This window comes from Rhinolophus sinicus, chromosome 15 (assembly GCF_057876585.1).
Source record: "Rhinolophus sinicus isolate RSI-liver-muscle chromosome 15, RSI-T2T, whole genome shotgun sequence".
Lineage (NCBI taxonomy): Eukaryota > Metazoa > Chordata > Mammalia > Chiroptera > Rhinolophidae > Rhinolophus > Rhinolophus sinicus.
Window position 1 is genome coordinate 86,227,598 of NC_142515.1, and position 27,579 is coordinate 86,255,176.

General features: G+C 55.8%; 2 protein-coding genes across 8 annotated transcripts; one reads left to right on the plus strand and one right to left on the minus strand.

Moving 5' to 3' along the window:
• TRMT1 (tRNA methyltransferase 1) lies at positions 1-7,311 on the minus strand. Of its 5 annotated transcripts, none has more exons than XM_019746218.3 (17): positions 7,185-7,311; positions 6,688-6,972; positions 6,547-6,602; positions 6,136-6,278; positions 5,790-5,977; positions 4,019-4,134; positions 3,826-3,938; positions 2,878-3,026; positions 2,633-2,719; positions 2,488-2,557; positions 2,275-2,409; positions 2,106-2,191; positions 1,668-1,776; positions 1,506-1,582; positions 550-669; positions 334-463; positions 1-173 (listed from the first exon to the last, which is right to left on the minus strand). In XM_019746218.3, the coding sequence occupies exons 2-17, from the start codon at positions 6,945-6,947 to the stop codon at positions 24-26; spliced, it is 1,989 nt and encodes a 662-aa protein (XP_019601777.1). In that variant the 5' UTR covers positions 6,948-6,972; positions 7,185-7,311; the 3' UTR covers positions 1-23. The 5 variants fall into 5 exon arrangements, with proteins under 5 accessions (XP_019601777.1, XP_019601778.1, XP_074194155.1 ...); XM_019746219.2 differs by having other exon boundaries at positions 6,688-7,034; positions 7,185-7,273; XM_074338054.1 differs by having other exon boundaries at positions 5,816-5,977; positions 7,185-7,253.
• NACC1 (nucleus accumbens associated 1) lies at positions 7,310-26,044 on the plus strand. 3 transcript variants are annotated; one of them, XM_074338056.2, is made up of 6 exons: positions 7,310-7,438; positions 20,678-21,589; positions 21,671-21,844; positions 22,414-22,519; positions 22,611-22,708; positions 23,230-26,044. In XM_074338056.2, exons 2-6 carry the CDS (start codon positions 20,686-20,688, stop codon positions 23,481-23,483), a joined length of 1,536 nt encoding a protein of 511 aa, XP_074194157.1. In that variant the 5' UTR covers positions 7,310-7,438; positions 20,678-20,685; the 3' UTR covers positions 23,484-26,044. The 3 variants fall into 3 exon arrangements, with proteins under 3 accessions (XP_074194157.1, XP_074194156.1, XP_074194159.1); XM_074338055.2 differs by lacking the exon at positions 7,310-7,438 and adding an exon at positions 8,407-8,613; XM_074338058.2 differs by lacking the exon at positions 7,310-7,438 and adding an exon at positions 14,812-15,017.
• Positions 26,045-27,579: the final 1,535 nt, after the last annotated feature.

Here is a 27,579-nt window from a genome sequence, read left to right on the forward strand (position 1 = left end):
TAAGGTGACATCTCTTTATTGGCTCAGTCTACGCCTGGACCAGCAGTGGCCCCAGGCCCAGGTGGGTTCTGGTTGGGAGTCTGTGGACAATCAGTGCAGGTGGCTTCAGCAGTGGCCTTGGGTGTCGGGGATCTGTGGGAGTAGCAGCATTGGTCCCCCAGTTGACAGGTGCCCTGGTGAGAGGATGGTGCATGTGAACCCTGGCCCAGAAGTCAGCAGCCTCCACTGGGTTCCTTTCCTGGATGGGGAGCTGACTCCCAGACTCTTGCCCATCCGTAGTCCTCCCAGCCCTGTTGCAGTGTGTGCTGCAGTGGGAGACGGCGGGTGCCTCACCTCCTTGAACCTCTTGCAAGGAAATGTCTTAAGCCGGGCTGCCCGCTGGGCCGGGTCCTCCGCCGGTTCCTTTCGCTTATTCTGGAGCAGCCTGCGTCTGTGCTCCATAGCTTCGCCCACTGTCTTGCTCCTGTGTAGGGAGATAAGCAGCTGGGATCCCATCTGGCCTCTGCACCCCTGCCCTGGCCAAGCCCCACCGCCACCACTCTCACTCACCCTGGCCGGGCACGGGGCCGGGGGCCCCAGTTAGCCTCAGGGTTGGCCTGGAAGCGCTTGAGTCCTCGCTGGCGGGAGCTGGGGTTGGCATCGTCCCGGATGGTGAAGTTGGCCTGCAGCCTGGGGAGGGGGTTGGGGCTGGGGGGCAGCCGCCACAGAGACATGCACAACCAACCACCCAAACCGCCTTAGTGCCCCTCGATGTGATTTGGGAAAACTGTGTCTGCCCTTATCAGGATTTTCTCATTCATTTAATAAACACTTATCAAGTACCTACTGTGTGTCTGAAATCTGCCACTGACATTCTAATGCACGAGATGGACAAGCAACAGGACAAATCAGCAATCAGCAAATCATGTTGTGTTAGGGCATGAGATGAGTTTTTGGTAGAAGGAAGGGGTGCAGTGCAGGACAGGGCAGTCAGGGACACCTGAAGGAGGTGGGGGAAGAGCCACGGGGGGCACCCAGGGACAGGCACTCCAGGTAGAGAAGAGCCCGTGCAAAGGCTCTGAGGTGGGGCTGTGCCTGCTGAGTCTGAGTGAGGAGGCCAGTGTGGAGTGAGCCAGGGAGGGGCAAGGGTGGGCATCGATGAGGGCAGGAGGGGACAGACAGATGGGGCAGGGCCTGCAGGGGGAACTTTGTTTCTGAATGAGGTGGGAGCCACAGAGTTGTGAGCAGAGAGGGGGGCATATCTGACTCGGGAGCTTACAGGCACCCTCTGGTTGCTGTAGGGGGAATGGACGGGGGTGGGTGAGATGGGAGCTGGGGGAACAGGACAGAGGTGACCACATTGTCTATGTGAGCAGTGGTGGGAACAGAGGAGGGCGGGAGAAGTGGTGAGAGTAGGTGGATTCTGGATCTCACGTGAAGAACAGCACGTTTCTGTGTAGGGACGTGTCTGTGTCATCTGCACGCATGTGTGTCCATGCCTGTGGCAGCCGTGTCTGCATCCCTACCTGGGCTCCACACTGAGAATGCGGAAGGCCGGGCTAGTCTCTGACAGCCGCTCGCGTTTCACTGGACACTCCTTCTCCTGGGAGGCAAAGGTCAGAGGACAGAGGATGCTGCGCCTGCCCTCCTCTGACCTCTGACCCCCATATGGTCAGGCCAGTTCTCACCCAACAGCGCATAATGTCCCAGAGGACTGAGGCAGGGGCATCCGTCTTCACAGCGTTCTTACAGGCATGGGAGAGCGAGACCCGGAAGCCAGCATGGAGAAGGGCCGACCTGGGGACCAAGAGGAGCCATGAGGGGGAGGCTGGACTCCAAAGCCAGTGCTGACCTGTGTGGGTGTGAATCATGTCACAGACTGGCGAGGCTGGCTGTACATCACAGTGACTATGTGGCCAGTGTAATGCCAACGACTGCAATAGTCAGACTGTCTCCCTGGCCAGATGCTCAGCCTCTGAGCTCTGTCCTAAGCACTTGTACACGAGAAGCCCTGGATGTGAGTGATGTTGGATCTCCATTTTATGAGGGACTCGGGCCCAAAAGGGGCCCAACTTGCCCAGGACACCTAACACTCAGGCTCTGCTCCTCCCTGGCCTGGCCCTCACCGCAGCTGCAAGAGGCTAGGTGTGCTACAGTGGATGGTGCTGCTCAGCTGGTCCAGCGTGTAGTACAGAGGCACGTCGGGCAGCTCCTACAGAGGGGGTCAGTGGGACGGTCATGAGGCAGAAGAAGCTGGGCACAGGCAAGCCCCCTCTGTCATGGCCCAGCTCCCACCTCGGTGACAACGCTCAGGACTCCTCGGATCCGCTCCGAAGTGTGGAAGCGGCTGGGGTTGGCGCTCACAGCTTCTAGAACATGGCCCACGAAATCCAGGTCATGGATGGGCTCTGCCCACAAGGGACCACCAAGCTGCAGACACAAGGGCCAGATTGGCAGGGAGCCAGACCAACGGGACCCCTGTGAGCCCCTCGCCTCCCGTGGCCCCACCTGGTGCCGCTGCCCACAGTGCTCACACTCGGGAGCCACAGGAGGACCACAGGCTGCAGAAAACTTGACCCTGCACAGAGAGGTGGTTAGGGGGCGACAACCCTGGGACGCCCCCTTTACCTCCCTTCCAGCCACCATTGCTTACCGGCCGCCAGAGGCCCCTGAGGCTTTGCCAAGCTGCTGAAGGTGGAAAGTCCCGCAGCCCACACACTGGAACACCAGTGCCTGCTTGCTGTGGGGGGAAAGGGGTGGCCACCATACCCCAACTCCTCCCTCAGGCTGCCTCAGTCCCCTTTAGGACCCCCCATTTCCCCAGGCAGGACCACACCTCCCATCCCAGGGAAAGGCAGTTGCCTCTCAGTCCATCACACATCCCTGCCCCCTGCTAACCTGGCTGAGGCCTTGACCTTGGCCTGGCCAGTGAAGACACGGACAAAAACTCGCACATAGAAGTCAGCGCTGATGCTGAGCAGTGGCATCACGAAGCGCTGGTAGCAGTTGGCGCGGAGGTCCAGGCTGTGCAGGACGATCCTCAGAGCCTGCAGGGTGGGGCAATGTCATCCCTCCCTCCACGCGAGGTGCTCACAGCACGGGGTCAGGATTGAAAAAGCCCAGCACCCTTGGCAAGTGAGTGTTACGTTCCCTCATTGGTGAAATCCTAACAGTCTCGTCTCTGCGGTCCTGCCAGGAAAACTAAGTGGTTAAGAAGCATGCAGTCCCAGTAAATGGAACCTATTCCATATAGCATTTTCAGTGTGCCCCGTGCTGTGCCCAAGGACCTGTGGTCTGGCCCCCATGAGCTTTGTCAGCAGGAAATGGAGACACATTCAAGGGGGCTGCTGTGACACTCACACACAGAAAAGAAGGCAGCATTTCCCAGACTGAGGACAGATGAACAAGAACAGAGCTGCTCCTTTCCCGGCCCATCCATTAGCCAGCCCCTGCCTTCTTGAATCCCCACAGCAACCCAATGTCGTCTGGGCCATCATCATCATGCCCATTTCACAGATGCCAAATCTGAGGCCCAGAAAGGGGATGTCACTTGCCCAAAGCCACCCACAAAGCTAGGACTTGAACCCAGAGCTGAACCCAGACCTGGAAAACCTGCCTTAAAAAAGACAATTGTAGCAAGTTGTTTAAAAATAGAGACTACTAGAAAGAATAGTGTAACCACCTCTCCTACCTTGGGCAAAGGCATTAACCCACAAATGACCACGACTGGCAGCCAATGCTCTTAGGAGCTATGCTGGTTAAAGACATGCTTGTTAATGTGCTGGGATGGAGGAAGCTGAGCAGGTCTGGGGTGGGGTGGGGAACGGGTGTCGGGGGTCCCCTCACCATCTCGTGGCAGGCCCGGCTCTTGAGGGCCATGGCGCCATACTTGCTGTAGCAAGTCTCCCCACTGTTCCCCGCCAGCACTGCCATGTCCGTACAGGTAACACACAGCAGCCCTGCAGGGAGGGACTGGACAGTGAGGATCCTTCAAATACCCCAACCCCTGCTCTGTACCCCTGCATCAGACCGGCCTTACCTCCTTCACTCACAGCCTGCACAGCTGCGTCCAGGAAGGGCGCAGGGCTGCCATAGGGGTCCAGGTCGATGACGTCAAACCGCTCCGATACCCGCTGGTGCTGGTACATCAACATCCTGGGGGCGAGAGGGCCAGGTCCTCAGCCCCCTGTACCAGGGACCTGCTCTGTCCCCTACACATGTTCACTCATGCAGCATGACGGTGTGGGCCTGAACTTGGGGGCCAGCGGCCCAGGCTCAGATCCTGGTTTGGCCATTTGCTAACTTCATTATTTTTTCCTCCTTGGGTCTCAGTCTACCCACCTCTAACAATGGCAGTAATAGCCAATACTTAATGTCATCGTAGGTTCTTGAATACTGCAACTTTTAAGCAAAACGTCATATAATGAAACCAATTTTACCATAGGCTAACTTATCTAAACAAGAGTCAAGTTCTTACAGCATATTTCTGGTCATAAAAACATCTCCCAACTTCTAAATACCCAAAGCACTTCTGATATTAAACAATGAAATAAATGTGAGCTTTACATACATTTAAGAAAGATTAATAAAAACAAGTCAGATCATTCTTTTCCACCTCACTTATTCCAGTTCAGGGTCATGGGTGGCTGGAGCCTATCCAGGTATCTCAGGAGACAAGGCGGGACCCTCCCTGGACAGGACACCCTTCCATTGCAGGGCCACTCACACCCACCCACTCACTTAGACTGGGACGATATAACATGCCAGTTTACCTCACATGCACATCTTTGGGATGTGAGAGGAAACCGGAGTCCCCAGAGAAAACCTACATAGACATGGGGAGAATCTGCCAACTCAACACAAATAGGAGCCCTAGCCGGGAATCGACTTTTTTTCCCTCATCAGTATTATAAGGACATTATTCAAGGATCTGCTTTACTGATGTAACCTGACATTGTTTCAAGCAATTTATAGATACATTAACTCATTTAATCACATAATCTTCCTGACAACTCCATGGATTTGGAACTATATTGTTCCCTCTCCAGGTAAGGAAAAGCAAATGCTACCTTGACCACGTTATTTAAAATTGCAATCTCCTCTCTCGCCACCTTCCTCCATCTCCTGTACTATTTTTTTCCAGAGCACTTCTCACCTCCAGTTTACTATGTAATTTACTTATTTGTCATGATTATTTATTATCATCTGTGTTTCCTATTAGATTTTAATACGGTCAGACGAGTAAATAGTTTTTACTTATTTATTTTCTGTACAGGGTCAGAGAGTAAATGGTCCCTACTGCATGTTCTTCTTCTTTTTTTAAAACCTTTAAAAATATAAAAAAAAATTCTTAGATGGCAAGCCATAAAAAGCCAGGCTGCAGACCAAGAAAGGCTGTAATTTGCTGACCCCTGCATTTGAACCTGAACTCCACAAGGTCAGGGATTTTATCTGTATTGTTTACTGATGCATTCCCTGCACTGAGAATGGCGTCTGGTACATAGTAGACAGGATATATGTAGGTTCATTTGAATGAATAAAAGTACAAGAAGTTAAATCTAAAATGGAAACCATAACAGCACTTATTTCTCACACTGAATATGAGCTACACAAGTATTACCTCTCATTTAAGCAGTATAGCAACTCCTGTAAAATTGTCATTTTATAGACAAGGAAACTGGGGCTCAGAGAAGCTAAGGCACTTTCCCAAGGTCACAGAACAAGAATATGACACAGCCAGGATTTGACCCCAGGCAGCCTTGCTCCAGAATGCACCTTCCATCCTCCCGGCTCTGCTGCCTCAAACCTACCGGGCATCTGCTTGGCTGGGACGTACCAGGTGGGCCACCTTGTTGAGCTGCACATTATGGCGTATGAGATCCACAGCTCGGGCAGAGGCATCATTGGCAACCACGGATTGGAGCCCAGGCACCTCTCGGGCAAAGCGAATGGAACGGAGGCCTGAGGCTGCCAGGCCCTCCAGCACTCGCAGACCTTCCTGTTGGAGCAAGCAGGGAGCCCCACTCACATCAGTACCTCCATCCTCTGCTGGGGTTCAAGGAGTCCCCACCACCCTCCTCCTATAGCTCTCCACCTCCAGGAGCCTTCCTTTCTACATCACCCACTAGGATGCCACCTCCTATGTCCAGGCCCCACCTCGCAGATCTCCCCCACGGCGGCTGTTTGAGGTTGGTCTCCGGGGGCCACGTTTGCACCCTCTTTAAGTTCAGCCTTGTCCTCCTCTTGCTCCGACAAGTCCACGACCACCTTTTGCACGTCCTTCTCACCTGGCACCTTGACTGCAGCCACCCAGAAGCACAAGTCAGGGACTACCAAAGCTCTCCCTGAGAAATCTCCTCCTATTCTTTAGAATACATAAGATTCATGGAAGAAAATCTTCCCCAAAGTCCCCAGGGAAAGGCTGAAGGAGCAGAGCCCAGGGCCTGCTATGTGGCGGAAGCCTTTCCAGACTGTAGGGTATAGGGGGCTGGGCAGGGAAATAGCTCTGTGTGACGCCCCCCCCCCCCGCCCCCTCCCCACCCACTAGGAGACTGGACTCCCACTCACTTTGGATTCCTTTGGCCCGGAGCTGAATGCGAGCAAACTCAGTGATCACAGCACATCTGTGGAAAACGAAGACTCAGCTCACATCCCCTCATTTCACAGACCCACTGCCCTCTGCCAAGCTGACCCCGGACCCCTGCTCACGTCAGGTCCCGGTTAAACTCCTGCACTGGGTTGTAGAAGACTTCGTTGGCGCTGGGGAAGGCGATCCTGGCGGCCCCCTCGGTGACCGTCGTCTCCTTGGCCTCAGGTGGGCGCTTTTCTCCACAAAGCACCGTGCCGTTCTCCATCGAGACTGGATCCGTCGGCCTTTGGGGCTTCCCCTCCATAAACCCGGCTCTACAGAGACTGCAGGCGGAGCGGAGAGTCAGGCTTAACCATGGAACGATCCTCGCACCGGACATCCGCGGGAGCCTCAGCCTACCAAGCCTGGATCAGGAGGGCATAGAGAGGATCAGAGGGCTGCGTTCCCGGGCCCATGGCCTAAACGTCTGTAAAACAGAAGGTAAGGAGACCCTGCGGCCTCGGTAAGCTGACACCATGCCCTGTCTTCGGAGGACCGGCCCCTGCGAAACCGGCAGCCCTCGAGTGGGCCCGCCCCTGATCCAGATGTCTCTCCGCGCCGCCCAGGCCCTCCTCACCTTCTCTCGCAGCACCGAGAACCGAATTAGTCTCGGTGCACATTTCCCGGATAGGACCTGGGCGCCGCCATGTTGGCACAGGGTAGATCACATGGCAGGATTTAACCAATCAGTGATGCTACTACCTACAGTGGGGGGCCGGGATCAAAATTCACAGTGGAAAGTGCTGAACATGTTGTGCAGGTGGCTTTAATCACAGCGGCTCCCTTGTAATTAAGGCCACAAGTCACCAGCCCATTTCACGGATGAGGAAGGTGAGGCGCAGAAAAGGGGCGGTAAGCGAAGACATCCAACACCTATTGATCGCTTCCTGGGGTGCTGGGTGCCCTAAACATTTCCGGGCATCCTAGCCCAGGCTCTGAAACCAGATTTACTGAGTTTGAATCCCAGTCCTACCACATGTTCTTGGCAAATTACCTAAACTCTGTGGACCTTATTTTCCTTACTTGTTAAATAAGAATCCTAACTTCCAAGATAGAGCAAAGATTAAACGACAGAATACCTGGAACGTGTGCCAAGCAGCCCCTCTCACATACTAAACCGTCAGTAGGTTCTAACCTGTGTTGGAAAGGAGAGCATAGTGGTCTGGACTGCCTGGGTTCCAGTCCCAGTTCACCCTGTTTCTTGTTCTCAACCTCTCTGTGCTTAAATTTCCCCATGCGCAAAATGGGCAGATTTTTCTAAGGTTCTTTACTGGGTTGCGATGAGAATTAAACGAGTTAGTGCAGGTAAAATTCTTAGAATGGAATCTGGCATCGCGTGTTAAATTTTATTGTGGCTTCTTGATCCTGGGTTTGAATCCTGCCACCCACCACCACTTCCTTGCTGTCTGATTTTGAGCAGGTTTATCTCTCTATGCCCCCCTTTCTTATTTTCTATAAAATGTTTGTAAAATAATTTCTACATAAAAATGTTACCGTGACATTTAAAGATCATTCCCACAAAAAGCCTAAAACAGTGCCTGACACAATAAACAGCAGACATTATTTGCGTTTTACAGGAAACTCAAGTTCCGAAGGGCAGAGCGACTTGTCTGAGGTCGCGAGACTAGGTTGGCGGGGTCGGGATAGCTGAGACGAGGTACTGGAGGGGACTTCAAGGGGCCGAGGCAGGAGGCAGAGACAGGAAGAATGGGCGCGTTCGGCGCTCGACTGGCCTCACCTAGGGGGCGGGGGCGGGGCCGCAGCCGCTCCTCCCCTGCCGGTTTGCGGCGGCGGCGCGGCTTGCGCTGGCTCGGCGCTCGGCTGGGGCGGCCTGGCCCACAATGAATGGCCGCCGCGGCTGCCGCTGCTGCTGAGGCGGAGGCCGCGGAGGCCGCGGAGGCGGAGGCCGAGGCCCCGGCGCAGGGGGGCGCGCCCCGGGCTGAGGCCCAGCCCCAGCCGCCGCTGCGGAGCCCGCCGGGAGCCCCCGAAGCGCGGCCAAGGCGCAGGTGAGGCGGCCAGCCCCGGGCCGGGTTCCGGCCTCCTCTCGCCCGGGCGGCCCGAGGGCATCCGAGGTCCGGTTAAGGGCTGAATGAGAAGGGCATGAGGGGGGGAACCTTCTCCGACAGAGGGGGAACCAGGCCCACAGACTGCACTGTGGCCGGGCCAGCGAGTACAGGGAGGCCCAGCCCCTGCCAGCGGCCTTTAGTGTCCAGCCCCGGACCCGGCCGCGAGGCTTGGGGGCGGCGACATCGGGCCCAGATCTCCTCCCCTCGTTCCGGGCGGAGTGGGGGCGGGGGGCGCTAGGCCGGGCCAGGGCAGGTGCTGAGGGGCCGGGGAAGTTGGAGGGACCGAGGGGTAAAGTGAGGAGGCTCCCGGGGAATTCGGAGGGGGAGGAGAAGTCGGGCTTTCGGCAGGCGGAGTGGGGGAGGAAGGGTGGGTGGTGCGGCCGAAGGGAAATGGCCCGGAGGGGGGTGGGGCGGGGCCGGCTTGCAGGTACTGTCGCTGGAGGAGGTGGGTGGGTCAGGTTACAGGCCTGGGGGCGGCTGAGGAGAAGCCCAGGAAGTGGGGCAGGGTGGGTGTGGGCGGAGTTAGTTCCGGGCTATGGTGAGGGGGCGGGCGGATAGGAGATCCTGGAGGTGTTTGCAGGGGTCATGTGAGGTTAGGGTCGGAGAGGTGTTGGGGGAGGCCAGATACCATGCGATCAGGTAAGTTGAGGAACTGCTGTAGGAGCTTTGGGAGTGGTGGCAGCAGGGCTTTTAGGCTAAGCTAGTAGGGATGTGATGGCAGGTCCCGAGAAATTAGTGTTGATCAAAAGGCACGTGCCAAGATGTGCTCCTCCCCTCACCCCATCCGCCAGGTGTGAGCTCTGGGTCAAACCTGGTGGTGGCTTTCCTTTTCCCCATACCTCATTCCCTTCAGGCTCTGGGTCCCCAGCCTATCCTCTTGGCAAGCCACTGCCGGCTGTTCCAGGGCGCTGGCCCACCAGATGGGTGTTTGTGTGGGCAGCTTGGGAAACAGTCTGGAACACCTTGCTCAGGCATCTTGTTTACCATGGGGGTGGCCCTTGCACACACACACGTGCACCCCCCTGCATGTAACTGCAGAGAGGCAGCGCAGCCGCCCTTACCTGAGTATCTTAGGGTCCTAGATTCTTTCCCCACTTTTTGTGACCAGAGTCTTGAGGTTCAAACCTAGGGGATGGGACCTCACAGCCACCATCTTGTACGGTGGCCTCCCAAGCACCAATTCCCTGGAGGCGAAGGACTGGGAGGTAAACCTGTAATGCATTGTGTCTTGGAGGCTTACTATGGGGTCAAGTCTGGCCCCGGCCCTTGGGGCAATTGCTCCCCCGCCCCACCCCCCCCACTTCTGGGGTGCTGTCCTGGGCCAGGCCCCGTGCTGAATTTGCTGGTCAGATGAGCTCATCGATTGCTCATCACCATCATAACAGCTTAGTCCTTCTCCATGGTACAGAGGCTAAGGCTTGGGGTGGCTTGTCCTAAGTCACGTGACTAGACACTGGCCGATTGGGATTGATCCTCAGCCCAAACCCGCAATCCTCTGAGCTGGCTTTTGAGGGTTGTGACTGTAGGAGCTCCCCAGTGTTCTGGATTCCTTGGCAGGAATTCTCTTTCCTCTTGCCATCCCAAGGAATGGGTCAATACCCTTTTGGACACACTGAGTTTTCCTGGTGTCCCAGGGGGCTGGAACAGTGGAAGCTTCTTTCTCAGAGGCCTGGTCATACCTCATCCCCCATGCTGCTTCTGGGAGCCAAGAGGTCAGGGGTGACAGAACTGTAGGCTGGCAACAGGAGGCAGTTATGGGGATGGGGCTGAATTTTGCTTGGCTTGCCTGGTTTGTCTTTTCCCTACTTTGGTCAGATTTCCCTAGCTTTAGGTCCTTCTGTCTGAACTAATTGCAAGGCACCAATGTATCCTGGGAACGTTGATTTGGGAGCTCAGCACCTGAAGCAGGAGCCACAGACAGCCGTCTAGTATCAGCCAGACCTGGGTTTAATAATGATGGGTTGTCACTTTCATTCCCCGAATCTCCCCCATAGTTCCTAGAACTGCCTTCCATCAGGGCCCTGGCCTCCTCCTCTCTCTGGCAAGCCTCCTGATTCTGGCAGGGGTGGGAACTGGACCAGCAGCCCCACATAAAGTGGTTGGGCTGGGCTGGGGCTTCCTGAGCCAAGGCTGGGCTCTGGGCTGGGTACTGAGGACAGGGTGGCTGCCTCTCGTCACACAGTTGGAACAGGAGCAGGGTCTGGTGGTACTTGGCCATGGTGTGTGGATGACAGAGAAGAGGGTGCAGTGGGTCCGAACCTGTACCTGGAGCTGGAGGAGGAGGCACTCCTCATAAGCGTTTCTGTGAGGACTTAGGCGCACAGACCTGGGATACCAGGCGAGGACATAATAATCCTGGGAGGCAAGTACAGCAAGTAAAGGGATCCTTGGGACAGTGTGATTTCACTAGGCTGCCAACCCGTCCTAGAGCTGTGGTCATTGTCCTGTCTCCTACCTCCTCGGTGAAGGTCATCCACAGGCTGTCCATGAGGACCGTGACTCTGTTTTGTGATCTAAGTGGAGGCTGTGGGGAAGGCTGAGCTAACACTTTGTAGTAGAGAGAGTCACATTCCGTGGTTAGCGCCACGCTGCTCAGCTGTGAGACCCTTGGGCAAAGGTCTTGACGTTGGTGCCTCTGTTTACTCATCTGATAAGTGGGGACAAGCAGGCATGCCTGTACCAAGGTGGTTCTCACCCAAGGGCGATTCTGTCTCCTCAGGGGACGCTTGGGAAATGTCTATCAACATTTTTGGTTGTCATAGCTGGGCTAGTGGTGCTACTGGCCTCTAGTGGGTGCAGAGTGTGTTGCTCAACATCATCTAAGGTACAGGGCAGCCCCTACCACAGGGAACCATCCTCCCAGCCGCGAGGTGAGGACTACAGGAGAGGTTAGTGTCAGTGTGATCAGGTGATGCCATGAAGGCACCAGGGGAGCCCTCACTGAGCACTGCCCGTTCTCATAGCGTAAGGTTTGGGAGATGGTAACGGGCGCAAGATGCCGCCGCTGCTGTCAGGGAGTGTACAGTCTTGTCGCGGGCCAGGGGGAGAACAGAAGGGGACACAGCTCATAACAGCTAGCATTACTGGGCACTGACCGCAAGGTGGGCTCTCACCTACCGGGTTACTTGGTCGTTTAATCCTTGAAACAGCCTTGTGAGGTGGTTGCCGCTATTGGTCCATTTTATAGTTGGGAAGACTGATGAGTGATCGCTGTGATAGATAAATGTTCCTGGGAACAAAGAGGAAGGGAAGTAGAATTCTAAGTAGGAAGCTTTGTAAGGGATATTTGAGCCTAGTAAAATAATAAGACTCCAATTCTTAGGCCCTGCCAAACCTTGTGTGGTATCCAAGCACATTTCAACAAGCCTCATCCCAATAAACACCTACCCTCAGCCTCACCAGGCTCCGCTGTGTTAGTCGCAGCAGTGTCACCTCAGGGCCTTTGCACTGCAGCTGCCCATGTGTCCTTTGGATGTGAATGCACACAGGGAGTGTGATATAACTCAGAATGGAGGGTTTGTGGTCATTGTGGAAAGGGGGCTGGGCTGTTGCTGGGTTTTCCTGGAGCTGCGGGCGGAGGCTAGATTGCCCAGGGCTGCCAGGAGAGTGGGAGGAGGAAGGAAAGAGGCAGCAGGCTAGACTGCTCATCTTCAGAGATAGCAGTGACTGGAGAAACAGTGGAGAAGAGCTGGGGGAGGCTGGGCGGAGGAAAGCAGCCTCCCCCAGGAGGGCAGAAAGAGCAGCATCCCACCTGGCCCTCAGAGGGCACTTGAGACTAGGGTGGGGGCCTCCAGGTGGGCAGCAGACCCCATTTCTGCAGAGGACATGCCTAGCGAGCATAAACAGACCAGCTCTAGCCTTGGCCTGTCCTGGTTTCCCTTCCCTGCTCTGGCTTTTCTGAGCCCCCATTTTCCCGTCCGTTCATGAGTGAAATCTGTCTAGTCACATGGGCTGCCTGCTGCAAAGAACAACGGAACCATGCAGAGGGCGAGCTGGCTGTGGTGAGGAAGCCTCCCGATTCTCAGACGGGAGTCGGATGGCCTGGGTGTAATCCTGGCCTCGCTCTCCTCTCTGAATGGTGGGAAGGCTCGGTGCTTCCTCAGAAACTGGTGAGAGGAATAATTGCAGTGCCCCTCTGAGCCCTCGCTATGCTAGGCGCTGGTGTACAGTAGGGACGGGGTGACTGCCAGGGCCTGTTGCAGGTCCTGTCCTCCACCCTAGACTTAGTGGCAGCTCTTTGGGGAGAAGAGAAAGCAAGTCAAATGCATACATCCTTTAAAAATTGCAGATGCCAACAGTAAGATTTATATAGTCAGGTAGCACTTTCTTCTTCACTAGCAAACATTTGCCTGAGCTGCCTTCCAATTTGGCCCCTACAGAGGGTCCCAGTGGCTCGGGGTCTCCAAGGGGGCCATAGGGGCCTCCTTAGACTTGGATTCGGTTTCCCATAACTAGTTCACATGTAAATGGGCAGCTCACAGCTTCCCTGGAAAGTCGGCCAGAATATCAGGGCCTTCAACAGCCCCTGGTGAGGCACAGACCAGCCCCCACAGCCTCGGCTAGCTGGGGAATTCAGAGCTCCCTTTCCCAAAGAGCTGGCAGCTTCCCCTCTGAGGAATCGCCCTGCCATACAAGCCTGCACCCCAGCCTCATCTGGCAGCAGTGTGAGCAGTTGTTCACCTAGCGATACATTGAGCCCTAAGTGGGACCCTGACTGCCAGCCCCCCAGCCCCGCAGCTGGCGCAGCCCTCAGAGGAGGTTGCGTCTGCACTTAGCACCCTCCATGCTGTCCCCAGCAGCCCCCACCACAGTGTACCAGGCACCCCTGCCCAGCTTCAGACACCCCTTCCAAGTCCCATTAATACGGAACAAAAAAGAGAGTTAGGTTCGAAGTAAAGGAAATAATTTTTCATTCTGTTCATTCTGCAAACAACTATTGAGCACCCACTGTGCACGCAGCCACTCCTAGGGAGAGGGGACACAGCATTGTGATGCAGACAGGCCAACACCCTGCCCTGGAGGAACTGATGCAAAGCCAAGGAGGAAAAAGCAGGCAGGAGAAGGGACCGGAAGGAGTTTGAGAGGCTTTGTCTTTGGAAACTTGAGATCGGTGATTGGGAGGGTAAGAAGAGCTGTGGCCATCTTGGGACAGCCTTCTAGAAGGCTCGAGAGCAGACAGGGCCCTACTGTGCAGGGCCCCAGTAGGCATTGTAGGGGCCCCGGTGGTGAAAACTGGTTTTGAAAGATCTGGGATGAATCTAAGGGTCTTGACCTGAGTGGGGAAGTTTCTGGTGAGAGCTCCAGCTACAGCAGGTTTAGGGGCATGGTAGCTTGGTTGTGGGCACACTGAGTTGGCATCGGGCTCCATGCAGAGTTGTGGGTGAGTAGATGGTATTTTGAGCCTGTCTCAGCTTAGGCTGCTATAACAAAATACCATAGATGGGGAGACTTCAAAAACAACAGACCCCATTTTCTTACAGTTCTGGGTTGGGGGGAGTCCAAGATCCCAGCACTGTGAGGTTCTGGTTGGGTTCTGGTGTCCTCATGTGGCCTTTCCTCTGGGTGTGCTCTTGGAATGAGAAATAGCTCTTTCTCTTACACAGACACCAGTCTTACTGGATTAGGGACCCACTTCTGTGACCTCATTTAACCTTAATTTCCTCCTACAGACCCCTCCAAATACAGGTACATTGGGGGTTAGGGTGGGGGGGGACACCAGTTCCATCCATAGCAGAGTCCTGAGACTGGGTGCCAACCCCCGGAGGAGAGAAGCAGACCAAGGACTGAGCTCAGCTCCAGCCTTCACCTTCACTTTCTGGAAGGACCATGCCTGCTTCTCCCTCAGGGCTCGGCATGCCTTCCCTGTACCTTGAGGGTGAGACCCCTGCCCCCAGATGTCAGCTCTCGTGGGCAGGATGAGCGTGCCCTGCATGCAGCACGTTGACTGTGATCCTTGGTGAGTGACTGTCCATGTGTCTCCCCCCCACACACACACACATACCATGGTCTCAGAGGCAGCCTTGTCTTGGTTGAGGCCAACCCCAGGCTCCGCGCACTTCCTGGCCCAGGCAGGTGCTTGGCAAATATTTATTGAGTGTTGGGAGGTCATGGAAACCGTGTGCCGTGGCCTCCTGTCTCGCTAGGAGACCATCTCACATCTGGGGACCCATATATGGAGGGTCCCCTTGGCTCTGTGTGGGGCTGAGGGCTGCCTCTCCCCTCCTGGGGGGGGTCTGCAGACCCCAGAAGATGGGCAGTCTGACATGCCAAGTTCTGAGGAGCGAGAATTCAAGTACAGTTTTTTGCCATTGAGTTGATAGTGAAGTGGAATTTCGTGTTCTCAGGTGAGCATAGGGGGTTGGGGGTGGGAGACGCGGAAGAAGAAGGGTGTTCTCTCTAGGCTGGAGACCTCTTCTCAGAGCAGGGGGTGTCGCTGAAGGTGGAGGAGGAAGATACGGGCCGTGGAAGGAGAAGGGCACTCCGGGCGGGGTGCCCAGCTTGGCCAAAGGCCTGGTCCCTGGGGGGAACCTTGCAGTGCGACCGAGGCCTGAGATAGGTGGGGATGATGGGCTCAGCTTGGGGGGGGGACTGTGACCCCTGGCCCCATCCTACTACTTTCCAGACAGCAGGTGACCTGGGCCAGGCACCAGCTGCTTTAGACCTGTTGCTTCTGGGAGCCCATCATGACTCCACGGCCCCTCCCCCATGGGGCTAGTGTGGGTGAGGGGCTTCATACCAGGCCACACACAGATGGTGGTTCTTTCCGAGTCCAGTATCTGGGGTCCCCTGTGGCCCCTCACAGTGGTCTCAGAGCCCCTTAAGCACCCACCCCACCCCCCGTTCCTTTCAGGAGCAACAAGGCCGATCCTGGTCTCTGCAGCTCCCAGACCTGCCACCTCACTGCCAAAGCCGTGTGTACTGCTTAGTTGAGCCATTGGCACTAATTGTCATCCTGTGCATGTGCCCCTCCATTACTAATCAAAAGCTTCAAAGCCCTGGGTACTGGGCTCTGAAGCTGGGGTACACAGGCATGGGAATCCCAGCCTGAATGTCAGATTGGTTTATGCCCTCAGGAGCCCCCTCCCTGCGTCTCTATTCCATCAGCGCCCCTATTGCTGAGCTGCACCAATTCGCAGGGAGGGGTCTGGGTCTCAAGTCGGCCGTCCATGCTGGGGCGATGCAGAGCGGTGGTCCCCACCGCGTCGGAGGGTAGCCTTCCGAGACTGCTTGCAACAGTGCCTGACACTTAAGTACAGTTAGGGGGACCCCTTGGAGTGCACCTTGCAGCCCCAGAAGCGTCCACATCTGTACCCCCTCAGCCCTTTCTCCCCCTGCACGTGATCCCCACCAGCTGTCCCGGACGTATCCTTTCCAGCCTTGGTGGTGTGTGCTCACCTCTCTCTAAGCTATTTAACACATTTACAAATATTTATTGAGCCTCTGCCTCTGTTCTGAGTTGCTGATTGTGAATAAATCTGGCCAGAATGCCTGCCCTTGTGGGTGGTCAGTCTCCTTGGAGGAGAAACTGCAATACAGCTCTTAAAACGTTGTTCCCCTTGCCCCCCGCCAACCCAGGTCATCTGGTGACAGCATGGGTGGTTCCCTGTCCAGGGCCGATGACCGCCTCAAGCGTGGAATGTGAGAGTCCCTGTGTCCCCTGTCCCATGAAGAAACTGCTTCTCTTCTGGTGTCTCCCTGCCCCAGGGGACTGCCCCATGCTACCCCAGGAGGGCTGGTGTGGGTACTGAGGGCTCTCAGGAGCCAGGCCCTCCCCTGACCACCCCTCCTTTCTTTCATCCCTCCTCACAGCTGCTCACTCCTGAGTCTGACCATCCTCTCCCTCCCTGCTGCTGTCACCTTTACCCCCACCCAGCCCTCACACGTATCTTGTCCTGTGTTCTGGTCTCCACACTGCTGCTGGGAATTCTCCAGAGCTGGTGTGGGCCCGAGGCTGTCCTTCTCTGAGCTTCCCACTGCTCATTCTCAAAGATGTATGTCCTCACCAGGCCAGGGCCTCACCTGTCCCACCCCATGCCCAGCAGCTCTGTCCCCTTGTGCTGTCATCCAGCCACACTGGGCTCCTTCCTGCCCAAGACTTGGTCGCTCTCTCTGTGTGTCTTTGCCTCGCCCCCCGTGGTTGGCTACTCGGTGATATTCACCCCAACTGGAACTAAGTCACTTCGTGTCTCCCCACTAGACAGTGAGCTCTGTGAGAATCTTCTTCAGGGCTCTGTGCCCAGCACCTCGCTGCATATTAGGTCGGTTGGATGCATGCATCCCCGTTTTACAGATGAACAAACAGGCACAGAGAGGTGAGGGGCTGGCCTGAGGCCACACAGCTAGAAAGTGGAGGGCTGGCATCAGAACCCAGGTCTAGGGGGTGGGCTCTGGCTCTGCGTCATGCCTGTCCTGCCTTGGTCCTCCCTCTTGTGGTGTGAGCCTTCCAAGTTGGGGACTGGAGCACCCTCCAGGAATAGGGGCCAGCCTCTCCCTAGACCACCTTGGCCCTGGTCACTTGGGCCCCAGTACCCAGAGCACTTTGTTTGGCAGCCTGGGGAGGTGGCTTGGGGCTGCGAAGCCCCTGGATGGGACTCTCTGGGGTCTGTCCTTTGCCTTCACTTTGTTCCTCAGTTTCCCTTACCTCCTCACGCAGAGGGCCAGCTACTGGTCCATCCAGCACTGAGATTGAGCTTCCTTCAATAGGGAGGTGTGTGCTTCCTTCAAATAGTAGTTCTGTCTCCGCCTCCCTTCTCTGGTTGCTCTAAGTGTTTCCTGGTGGTGACAGTGATTTTGATGCCCAACAAGGAAGAGGGCACAGCCAAGGGAAATCATGGGTTTCAGTGTCTAAATAGACCCTGGTTTGAATCTTGTCCCTATCACTAACCAATGACCTTGGGACAGTCCTTAAATTCCACATGGCCTCAGTTTTCGCAGCTGAGTACTGGGAATATGAAATCTATTCCAGAGGTTTGCTGAGAGCATTCAGGGAGCTCGTGTAGGTCACCTGTCGGCTCCCTCTGCTGACCTGTGTGCAGGGAAGGGCAGGACCTGCCATCCCTCCAGGTCCTCCGCATGGAGCAGCTCAGGGTCAGGTTGGCCTTAGCATCTACATCCAAATGGAGTAGAGGTTTGGAGCGCCTGATCCCAGGAGCAGTCAATTCTGGAGCCTGGGTTCCTGCTGGCCCCAAAGTGCCACTCTGAGCCGTGGGCATATGGCTGCTTCTGTTCCTCTGAGCAGCCTTTCAGCACGAACCCGGTGTTACCGGGTGGGACCCAAGTCTCCGCTGTGTTCCAGAGCTCAGCCCATGCAGGCAGCTGAGAGTGAACTCGCTAATGAATGAAAACCGTGAAAGATGTATGAAAGGTAACATGGAAATGAGGGAAGACCAACTGGGGGCTCGAGTTAGATCCTGCCCCAGGACCTTTGCATGTACGCTCGTTTCTCACCAGCCTAAGTGCTCAGGCCTCTCTTCTCACCCCTACCCTGCCTGTTTAGGACCACTGCCCTCTCCACCCTATAGAATTGCAGGGAACTTACCCCTGGGGGCACTTGTAAAGCCATATCATCCTTCAGAGCCCTTTTATGGTTATCCCCCGAGTATGGGACATGCCCTTCCCACCCCACCAGTTCTGGGTTGGAATGTGCACTGATAGAATAGTCTCTGATGCAGAAGTGCACACAATTTGAGGGCCCTGGGCCTCCCAGGTGATCTCCCCACAGGTTGGAATAGGGGCTGGGCTCCCTGAGCAGGATCACAGAGGCAGTACCTGAAATTTGCATTTCTTCCTCTCCCCCCCCCAGCACTTTGAGGTTAATTTACATAAATGTGTGTGGTATGATTTCACACTATTTATTTTAAAATACTGTTTATTTTTGTAAATAGGCAATACACTCACCAGGTTCAAAATTCAAAAGACCCGTAGAACGTGGCAAGTCTCATCCCCAGTTCTGCCCAGAAGAAGCTTTATGGTTTCAGCTTTATTGAGATACACATACCATGCAGTTCCCTCATTTAAAGTGTACAGTTCCGTGGTATTCAGTATAGTCAGTTGTGAATCCACAACAATATTGGACATATTTCATATGTCAAGAAGAAACCCTGAAAATTGGATTCTTGGACCCAATTCCACATAGGGGTGTGGTTTCCAACAAACAATTCTCAGACACCAAAAGAGTGAGAATTCAATTTAATTCTGACACTATCTGGAGATAGCTTCAGAATCCACAGGTTAAAGGCACAGTCCTACAAAACTGCCCCTTCCTAAAACACATAAACACAGTTCAGGTGCCAAATGCAAGCCCAGGTTACCTGCGCTGCTTCTGGTGGGCCACAGATTGGAGGTCCCAATGACCCCCTGCAACTCAGAATGCCAATTACAAGTCTAGGTTGTCACCTGTGTTTCTGAATAACTGGCTATAAATCAGAGGTTCCCACAACCTTTGGTTTCGGTTAATTTGCTAGAGCTGCTCACAGAAGTCAAGCATTATAGTCACTTCACTAGATCACTGGTTTATTGTAAAAGCATATAACTCAGAAAGAGCCAGATGGAAGAGATGCAGAGGGCCTGGTATGTGGGAAGGCGGGGCCGAGCTTCCATGCCCTCTTCTTGGGTTGCTATGGAGGCTTCTTACATGGGCTGACTGATGAAATCACTGGCCTTTGGCGATTGATTCAATCTTCAGTCCTCCCCTCCCCAGAGGTGGGGGCACTGAAAGTTCCACCCTCTAGTCACATGGTTGGGTCTATTAGCAACCAGCTCTCATCCTTAGGTGCTTCCAAAAGTCACCTCCTTAACATAACAAAAGACTTTTCATTCTCAACACTTAGGAAATTCCAAGAGTTCCTGGAGCTGTGAGTCAGAAATTGTGGACAGAGACTGAATATGTATGCTATATTTTGGTTATCTGAATGACCAAGTATATATTTCTTATAAATCACAATATTGTTCCCTGCATCCATTTGCTCGCACCTCCCCCAATTCTCCCATTCCGCCCAGCCCCTAGCAATCACTATTCTGCTTTCTGTCTCTACGGATTTGCCTCTTTAAATACTTCATATCAATGGGATCATATAATATATGGTCTTTTCTTTGGGCTCTTGAATTTGGCATAATGTTTTCAAGGTTCATCCAAGTTGTGGCATGTATTGGTTCATTTTTATGGCTGAATAATATTCCGCTGTATAGATGGACCCCATTTTGTTTATCCATTTATCACTTGATAGACATTTGGGTTTGCGCCTTTTGGCGATTGTGACTAGAGCTGCTGTGGACATTTATGTACAGGTTTTTCTGTGGCTATATGGTTTCATTTCTCTTAGGTGCAATTGTAAGGAATGGAATGGCTAGGCTATATGGCAACTGCATGTTTAACCATTTGAGGACCCACAAGATGGTTTTTCACAGCATCTGCACAATTTGTGTTCCCACCAGCAGTGAAGGAAGGTTCTGATTTTTCATCCTTGCCAGCACTTACCTTTCTTCTAGCCAGCCTAGTGGGCATGAAACGGGTATCTCATCGTGGTTTGGATTTGCGTTTCCCTGATAACTAGTGGTGGTCTCGTGCAATTTCAGGGTTTCTGGAGTGGTCATTCAGCCATTCAACAAACTGGTTGAGGGTCATGTGCTCAGCACTGCAGACACCATGGGAAAAATTAAATGACTGCCTTCTGGGAGTTGCCATACCAGTGCCCTTCAGAATCACCCTATGTGTGGAGTGCTAGTTAATGGTGCTTAATTCTCACAAGTGCTCACTGTGTTATTTCATATTTAAGTACATGTGTGTGAGTTGGCCTTTGCCCCCTTGTCTACAAGGGACAGTGTGTGGCCACCCTGGCCTGGAGCTGGTGAAGCTGATTTGACAGTCTGTCCTAAAAGGACGGAAGGAGTGGGTGGCTCCTGCGACTTTTACAGCCCAGGTAAATACACCACGTGGATGTGCATGAGAGCAGGGCTAAGCCGGCCGCCTGACCGTCTCCCTCTGTCTCCCCGTCCCCCCACACAGCCGCCGCCATGGCCCAGACCCTGCAGATGGAGATCCCGAACTTTGGCAACAGCATTCTGGAGTGCCTGAACGAGCAGCGGCTGCAGGGCCTGTACTGTGACGTGTCAGTGGTGGTCAAGGGCCATGCCTTCAAGGCCCACCGGGCCGTGCTGGCCGCCAGCAGCTCCTACTTCCGGGACCTGTTCAACAGCAGCCGGAGCGCCGTGGTGGAGCTGCCGGCGGCTGTGCAGCCCCAGTCTTTCCAGCAGATCCTCAGCTTCTGCTACACAGGCCGGCTGAGCATGAACATGGGGGACCAGTTCCTGCTCATGTACACGGCTGGCTTCCTGCAGATCCAAGAGATCATGGAGAAGGGCACCGAGTTCTTCCTCAAGGTGAGCTCCCCCAGCTGCGACTCCCAGGGCCTACATGCCGAAGAGGCACCGTCATCCGAGCCCCAGAGCCCCGTGGCACAGACATCGAGCTGGATGGCCTGCAGCACCCCACTGCCCCTCGTGTCTCGCGTCAAGACCGAGCAGCAAGAGTCGGACTCCGTGCAGTGCACGCCCGTGGCCAAGCGGCTGTGGGACAGCAGCCAGAAGGAGGCTGGGGCCAGCGGTGGCAGTGGTGGCAATGGCAGCCGCAAGATGGCCAGGTTCTCCACGCTGGACCTGGCCGCCAACCGGCCGCCCCAGCAGGCCCTGGTGGCGGCGGCGGCGGCAGCAGCGGCGGCAGGGGGTGTGGTGAGCGGGCCCAGCATGTCGGAGCGGACCAGCCCAGGCACCTCGAGTGCCTACACCAGCGACAGCCCCGGCTCCTACCACAACGAGGAGGACGAGGAGGAGGATGCCGGCGAGGAAGGCACGGACGAGCAGTACCGGCAGATCTGCAACATGTATACTATGTACAGCATGATGAACGTCGGCCAGAGTGGTGAGGCGCCCGCCCCACCCCCCCGCCACCCCCCAGCCCTGTCACTCCCACCCCCGACACACACCCCTCTCTCCCCCTCAGCTGAGAAGGTGGAGGCCCTCCCCGAGCAGGTGACCCCCGAGTCCCGGAATCGCATCCGGGTGCGGCAAGACCTGGCATCGCTCCCAGCCGAGCTCATCAACCAGATCGGTAACCGCTGCCACCCCAAGCTCTATGACGAGGGCGACCCCTCCGAGAAGCTGGAGCTGGTGGCAGGTGGGCCGGCCTCACTTCTTTCCTGAATCCCCTTCTCTCCCCCACCAGGGGCCTCAGTGCTCTGGGCTAGCGGCCTATGGCCCAGCCTTGGGGTCCAGTGCAGCCCTGCCACCTCCTGGCCGTGTCCTGCTGCAGCCGATACCCCTCAGCACTGATACACATCAAAGATTGGCCTCTAGGTTTCCACCCTGGAGGCAGGTGTCAGCGCTGGCTCACATCGTGGCCACAGGGAGGTAGATGAGTGGCTTCTTAGGGTGGTGTGACGATGAACTGCACAGTGGTTAAGAATTTGGCCCTCAGCATTGGTGCCTGCGTGCAAGCCTCCGCTGCCTGTTCTTTCTGACACCCAGCTGGTTGTGCAGGCAAAAGCTCCACGTGTACGTGGGGGGACCGATGTGATGTAGGTGCCCCATGGACAGTGGTGCCACCATCTCTGTCCTTTCCCGAGCCCTGACAAGGCTGCCCTGGGGCCCTGGAGTTGTTGGGGAGGGGCTCTAAGAAGTGGGCCTGGCCATGTGGGGTATGTGGCAGTTTGGGGCCCCCAGCCACCCTCCGTCTCTCTCCTCCAGGCACCAACGTGTACATCACGAGGGCACAGCTCATGAACTGCCACGTCAGTGCGGGCACGCGGCACAAGGTCCTGCTGCGGCGCCTCCTTGCCTCCTTCTTTGACCGGTGAGGCCTCTAAGATCCCAGGGAGTGGGGTGTGCTGCCCCAGGCCCCCACCACAGTGGGCCTGACCTTTCAACTATGATCTCCCCCCCAGGAACACGCTGGCCAACAGCTGTGGCACTGGCATCCGCTCTTCCACCAACGACCCCAGACGCAAACCGCTGGACAGTCGCGTCCTCCATGCTGTCAAGTGTGAGTGTCCGGCCTCCTGGAGGCTGACTGGGCTGGGGCCTGGGGTTTGCAGATGGCCCTTTGCTCTGGTGTGGTGGTGGCCCCTGACACACGGAGAGGGTTTGATGTCAAGGTTTCTGAGGTTGAATCTAGGCTTGTTGGGAAGAGGGCTGTGATTGGTTAGAAATTTCTTTCTGGTGGGGGCAGGGGGGCAGGGCACTGAAGGGAAGCCTGTGTCAGATGTGGTGGAGGAATCCTGAAACTCAGGGTGGCCATGGGAGTTAAGCAGCAGCCAGGCCCCAGCCAGTTGCCAGGAGGGTACTCCAGGTTTCCACATGGAATCTCTCACTTCCTAATTTCTGGCACATGATCCACATTTTCAAGGACCCTGGGCCACCCCACCAAGCCCACACATCCCCCTCAAGCATGGAGCTGGCTGCAAGGTGTCCGTTCTCATCTCCCAGGGCTGTCCTGGGCATCCTGTAGGGGGGCAGGGGAGGCTGTGCCGTGCTGGCCCTGAGCCATCTGCTCTGCCTGCACAGACTACTGCCAGAACTTTGCCCAGAACTTCAAGGAGAGCGAGATGAATGCCATCGCGGCCGACATGTGCACCAACGCCCGCCGCGTTGTGCGGAAGAGCTGGGTCCCCAAGGTGAAGCTGCCTGAGGGTGACACCTATACGGCCTTCATCAGCGACACAGGCAAGCTTGAGCCGGACATGATGGGCGTGGAGCACAGCTTTGAAACGGCCAGCCACGACGGCGAGGCCGGGCCCTCGGCGGAGGCGCTCCAGTAACGCCCCTCAGCAGGCCCTCCGTGGGGCGGCACACTCCCCTCCTGCCGCACACTCCCCCTCCTGTCTGTCTGTCTGTCTCACACACACACACACACGCCTACCATCTTGGTCACAAGCTACTGTCTGTCCCCCTAGGACCCACGGGGCAGGGGGCACTGCATGCTCCCAGCCCCTCAGCCGCCCCTGTCCCACCCCTGACCCCATTCCAAGCGGGCTGGGAGAGGACGGCAGTGGTGTGGGCTTTGTGTGGCCTTCTCTCTCTGCGCACACTTGTGCACAGTCGGGGAGCACTTGCTCCCCCTCTTAACCCCTAGCAGTTGTCTCCCCATCTCCCCACTCAACCAGGCCTGGCAGGGGAGGGACCGGCCTGGGGCAGTCTTCTGCTCCACCCCTCACGGCAGCCCCTTGGGACTTGCGGGGGCCCCAGGGTGCTCAGGACGCTTCCTGCCACCACCTCCCAGTGCTTCCACTTTTCCAAAAGCGCCTTCCTGTCTCCCTGGCCTGTCCCTGCACCTGGAGCTGGGGTAGGCGAGGCCGTGGGGACTGCCCTTGTTACAGCTGAGGAAAACAGGCTCTGAACAGTGTCATGACTGAAGGTGGCAGGCTGTGGCGGCCGGGTGCCCTTCTCTCTCCCCCACCCTGTGCCCTGAGTTAGGGGGGCAGGTCCTGAGTTAGGAGCGCAGACCTCGGGCCTCCGGGTGGGAGGAGAGGTTTCCAGGGCTTGCAGAAACGTGTGCGTGTGCGTGTGTAGTTTTGCTTTTAAACAGATGAAGATATGAGAGGCAGTAGGACCAGGGTTGGAACCCAGGGGTGCAGGCTGGGGGGCTGCTGCCCTTCCCTCCCTCCCCCATCCCCACCCCGCCCCATGGCAGGGCTCCCAGCCCCTACCCCTGTACATACTTTTTAAAACATTTTTTTAGCTAATGAAATACTGAAGTATAAGATTTCCTTTTATTTTTCAAACCAGTGGGACTGTGATGTCCCCTTCGGTCCCTTGGAGCCGAGGAAGGCAGGATGGGTGGGGGGACAGGGGCAGGCTGAATGTGTGTGTGTGCGGAATGTGGGTATGTGTTTCTGAGGTGGGCCCCCAGGCCTAGCCACTGCCGGGACTCCTGTGGGTCTGGCCAGCTGCCCCCACAGGGCTGCATTTGAAGGGTGTCCCTGGTCTTGGCCTGTTGGCTGAGCCCAGCTCCTGGGGACAGGGCAGGGCCCACTCCATTGTCAGCAGTTGTTTGCAGAATTTTCTCTCTAACCATTCCTCTCTTCATAGCCTCGCCCAGTGCGAGTGGTTTTGGTTTTTTTGAGATTTACTTGTGAACCGGAGGGTTCTTTTTTTTTACTCCCATCCCCCCATGCTGGGTGTCATTTGATGTTTGTTTTGTGTCTCTGGCCCGTGTCCTCACCACCTCTGGTCTCCTCTTCAAGTCTGACAGCTCACTGCTTCCAGAGGCAGGGGGCTGCCAGAGGGAGGTGAGGGCCACCCCAGCGGACCCTTGGAATCTGACTTGGAGGCCTCCCCCTGACCCAGCAGCCCCGCCAGCCTGTGGGGAGGGGTTCCCTCCAGCATCTGCTTGTTGTGGGGGTGGGGGGTGTTGGGTCCGGCTGGGGTCCTGGCACTCCTCTTTCTGGCCTGAGTAGGGGGAGGCGAGTATATGGGGGGGAGTTGACACCCCCAGCTAAAGCACAAGCACCTTAGTCGCACCTCTCCCGCCCCCTTATCCTGGCCTTGACACCCTGCCCCAGCATCATCCCAAAGCACAATCTCCTGGTCACTTGGTGGCCCTTGGGCCACAGAGGGTGGGCCGGGGCTCCAGCCAGCCCCCACAAGGAAGCAGGAGTCCCCAGGCGCTCCCCCCTTCCAGGCCTTAGCGGGGGGCAGCTCCTGGGACTGGGGTCCTCTCCCTCCCCACCCTTTGTCCTGGGCAGGCCCCCCCACCCCACCCCTCCCTGCCCTGTCCTCAGGCAGGGCCTGCCCATCCTTCATATTCCTGCAGCACTGGGTTACGTGGCAGAGACTCCTTGTTTCAGGGACCCCAGGAGGTACCCCTGGCTCCAGGGACTATGTGTTGGTCTGGGGGTGTGGGGGGAGGGGCCGGGCAGGGGTGCAGGGGAGGAAATTCCTCACCAGGAGAGCCAAAGACAGGGTCGTGCCTTACCCCAGGAGCCACCCCTGTGCCCGTCCACCCCACCCTGCCCTGCCCCCCTGGGCAGCCTGCTGCTTTTCCTTCTCCCCCTGTTGCCCTGCGCTGCTCTGAGCTGCATGGTCCCCCCCACCCCGGGCAGCCAGGAAGGAGCATGAATGGAGAATCACTGACCAACGCAAAAAAAAGACTGTGGGGGCCCCCTCTGCCTCCCCTGGCCGCCCCTTGTTCCCGCAGGACAGGCCACCCGCCGTGTCCGCGTGGAGTGCCAACACAGGCCCTGCTGCGGGCCGAGCCCCCCGCCCTGGCCCGTAAGTGAGATTGCACATTAACTACTGTAAGGAGGAGCGCACTGGGAAATGTGAACATGAGGACGTCAGTGATACTGATGCCGAGAATAAACTAAACGCCTTTGTAACAGCCCTGCTGCACGCTGCTCACTGGGGCAGGGAGCAGGCTGGGGAGGGCGGGAAGGGATGGTCGCTGCATACTGGCGTCCCCCATCCTTGCGCAGAGCAACAGCCCCTCTTCCCAGGGCTTTACATTGGCAGTTGCAGCAGGGTCCTGGCTCACGGTGTGCGCTGGGGAGGGAGAGCGTGGTGTTTCCAGATGGGAACACTAAGGTGCAGGCCAGGCCACCAACCACTTCCACTTACCCTTCTGGCTACCCCAGTATGGACAGACCTATGACACCCCCCAGGCTGTTCTGCATACATGTGAGCCCTAAATCCTGCCTGGGAGCCCCTCCAAAGCTAGAAGGGTAGCAGCTCCGTCAGATGGGCTGCCTGACACTGTCTTGTGGTCTGACACCCGCCCCAGCCACACATCCTGAACCCCATCCTGAGCCAGCTTGCCCATAGATTAGGAGGAACACAAAGGTGAGATGGCAAGTGTAAACTCAGCCACAAATAACTCAGTCCTGAGACTAGAAAAGGACAAAAGGTTCTATGAGTGAGAAGACATGGCTGTGCCTCAGGGCCCCATTGATTCAGGGCTGTTCCAAGCAGCTCAGGAAGGTTATTTCTGTCAGGGATCCCAGTCAAGCAAATAGAAGACCTTTGCTGCAGGTGGACACGGAGGCTGCATCTCCCCCCAGGCCAGGTGCTTCACCCCATGATGGCTAGGGGAGTGCCAGGCGTCCGTGGGGAAGATGACATGACCCTTGAACAACACAGCTTATTCGTGCAGTTGAAAATCCACACAGCTTTTGACTCCCCCAAAACTACTAAATAGCCTACTGTTGACTGGGAACCTTACTGATAATTGATGAACACATTTTGTATGGTGTGTGTGTATATATATATATATATCATACTATATTCTTACAATAAACTAGAGGAAAGAAAATTAAAATTGGGGCAGCCAGTTAGCTCAGTTGGTTAGAACACGGTGTTCTTAACAAGGTTGCCGGTTTGAGCCCCACATGGGCCACTGTGAGCTGGGCCCTCCACAACTAGATTGAAACAACTTGACTTGGAGTTGATGGGTCCTGGGAAACACTTAAAATTTTTTAAAAAAATTAATAAAAATCATAAAAGTACATTTACAGTATTAGAAATAAATACATGTATAAATGGACCAGCACAATTCAAACCTGTGTTCATGGGTCAACTGTACTGCAATGTACACGGTGACGGGTATGTTTCAGTAAGTAAGACCAGCCCCTTGGAGTCCTGAAGTCCAGCTTCAGAGGCAAGAAAGTAGGGGTTTTGAGGGCCAATAGCATTGCCAACAAAAATCCAGGGTGACTGCCCCATCCAACTCCCAGAAACATCTTTTAACCCCAGGAAAGCTTAGAACTAAGTGTAGAATGGATCAAGAGAACCCAACACCATAGCTTTCATGGTTTCACATGAAGAATCTATGTATTTGGTCCCTTTTTGCGATTTTTTGACATACCGATGTAATGCAATGACATCCTCATGACACAGCACTTGACAACGTGTACATGAGTG

What these genes read in the sequence shown, in the direction of transcription:
- TRMT1 (XM_019746218.3), bottom strand. Translation starts at nt 6,947, where the DNA reads ATGTCCGGTGCGAGGATCGTTCCATGGTTAAGCCTGACTCTCCGCTCC. An exon ending in CCGGGCCAAAGGAATCCAAA is followed by an intron (nt 6,279 to 6,546) that starts GTGAGTGGGAGT and finishes GGGTGGCTGCAG; the next exon opens with TCAAGGTGCCAGGTGAGAAG. An exon ending in CTTGCAAGAGGTTCAAGGAG is followed by an intron (nt 174 to 333) that starts GTGAGGCACCCG and finishes TCCTCTCACCAG; the next exon opens with GGCACCTGTCAACTGGGGGA.
- NACC1 (XM_074338056.2), top strand. Translation starts at nt 20,686, where the DNA reads ATGGCCCAGACCCTGCAGATGGAGATCCCGAACTTTGGCAACAGCATT. An exon ending in GAAGCTGGAGCTGGTGGCAG is followed by an intron (nt 21,845 to 22,413) that starts GTGGGCCGGCCT and finishes TCTCTCCTCCAG; the next exon opens with GCACCAACGTGTACATCACG. An exon ending in CGTCCTCCATGCTGTCAAGT is followed by an intron (nt 22,709 to 23,229) that starts GTGAGTGTCCGG and finishes CTGCCTGCACAG; the next exon opens with ACTACTGCCAGAACTTTGCC.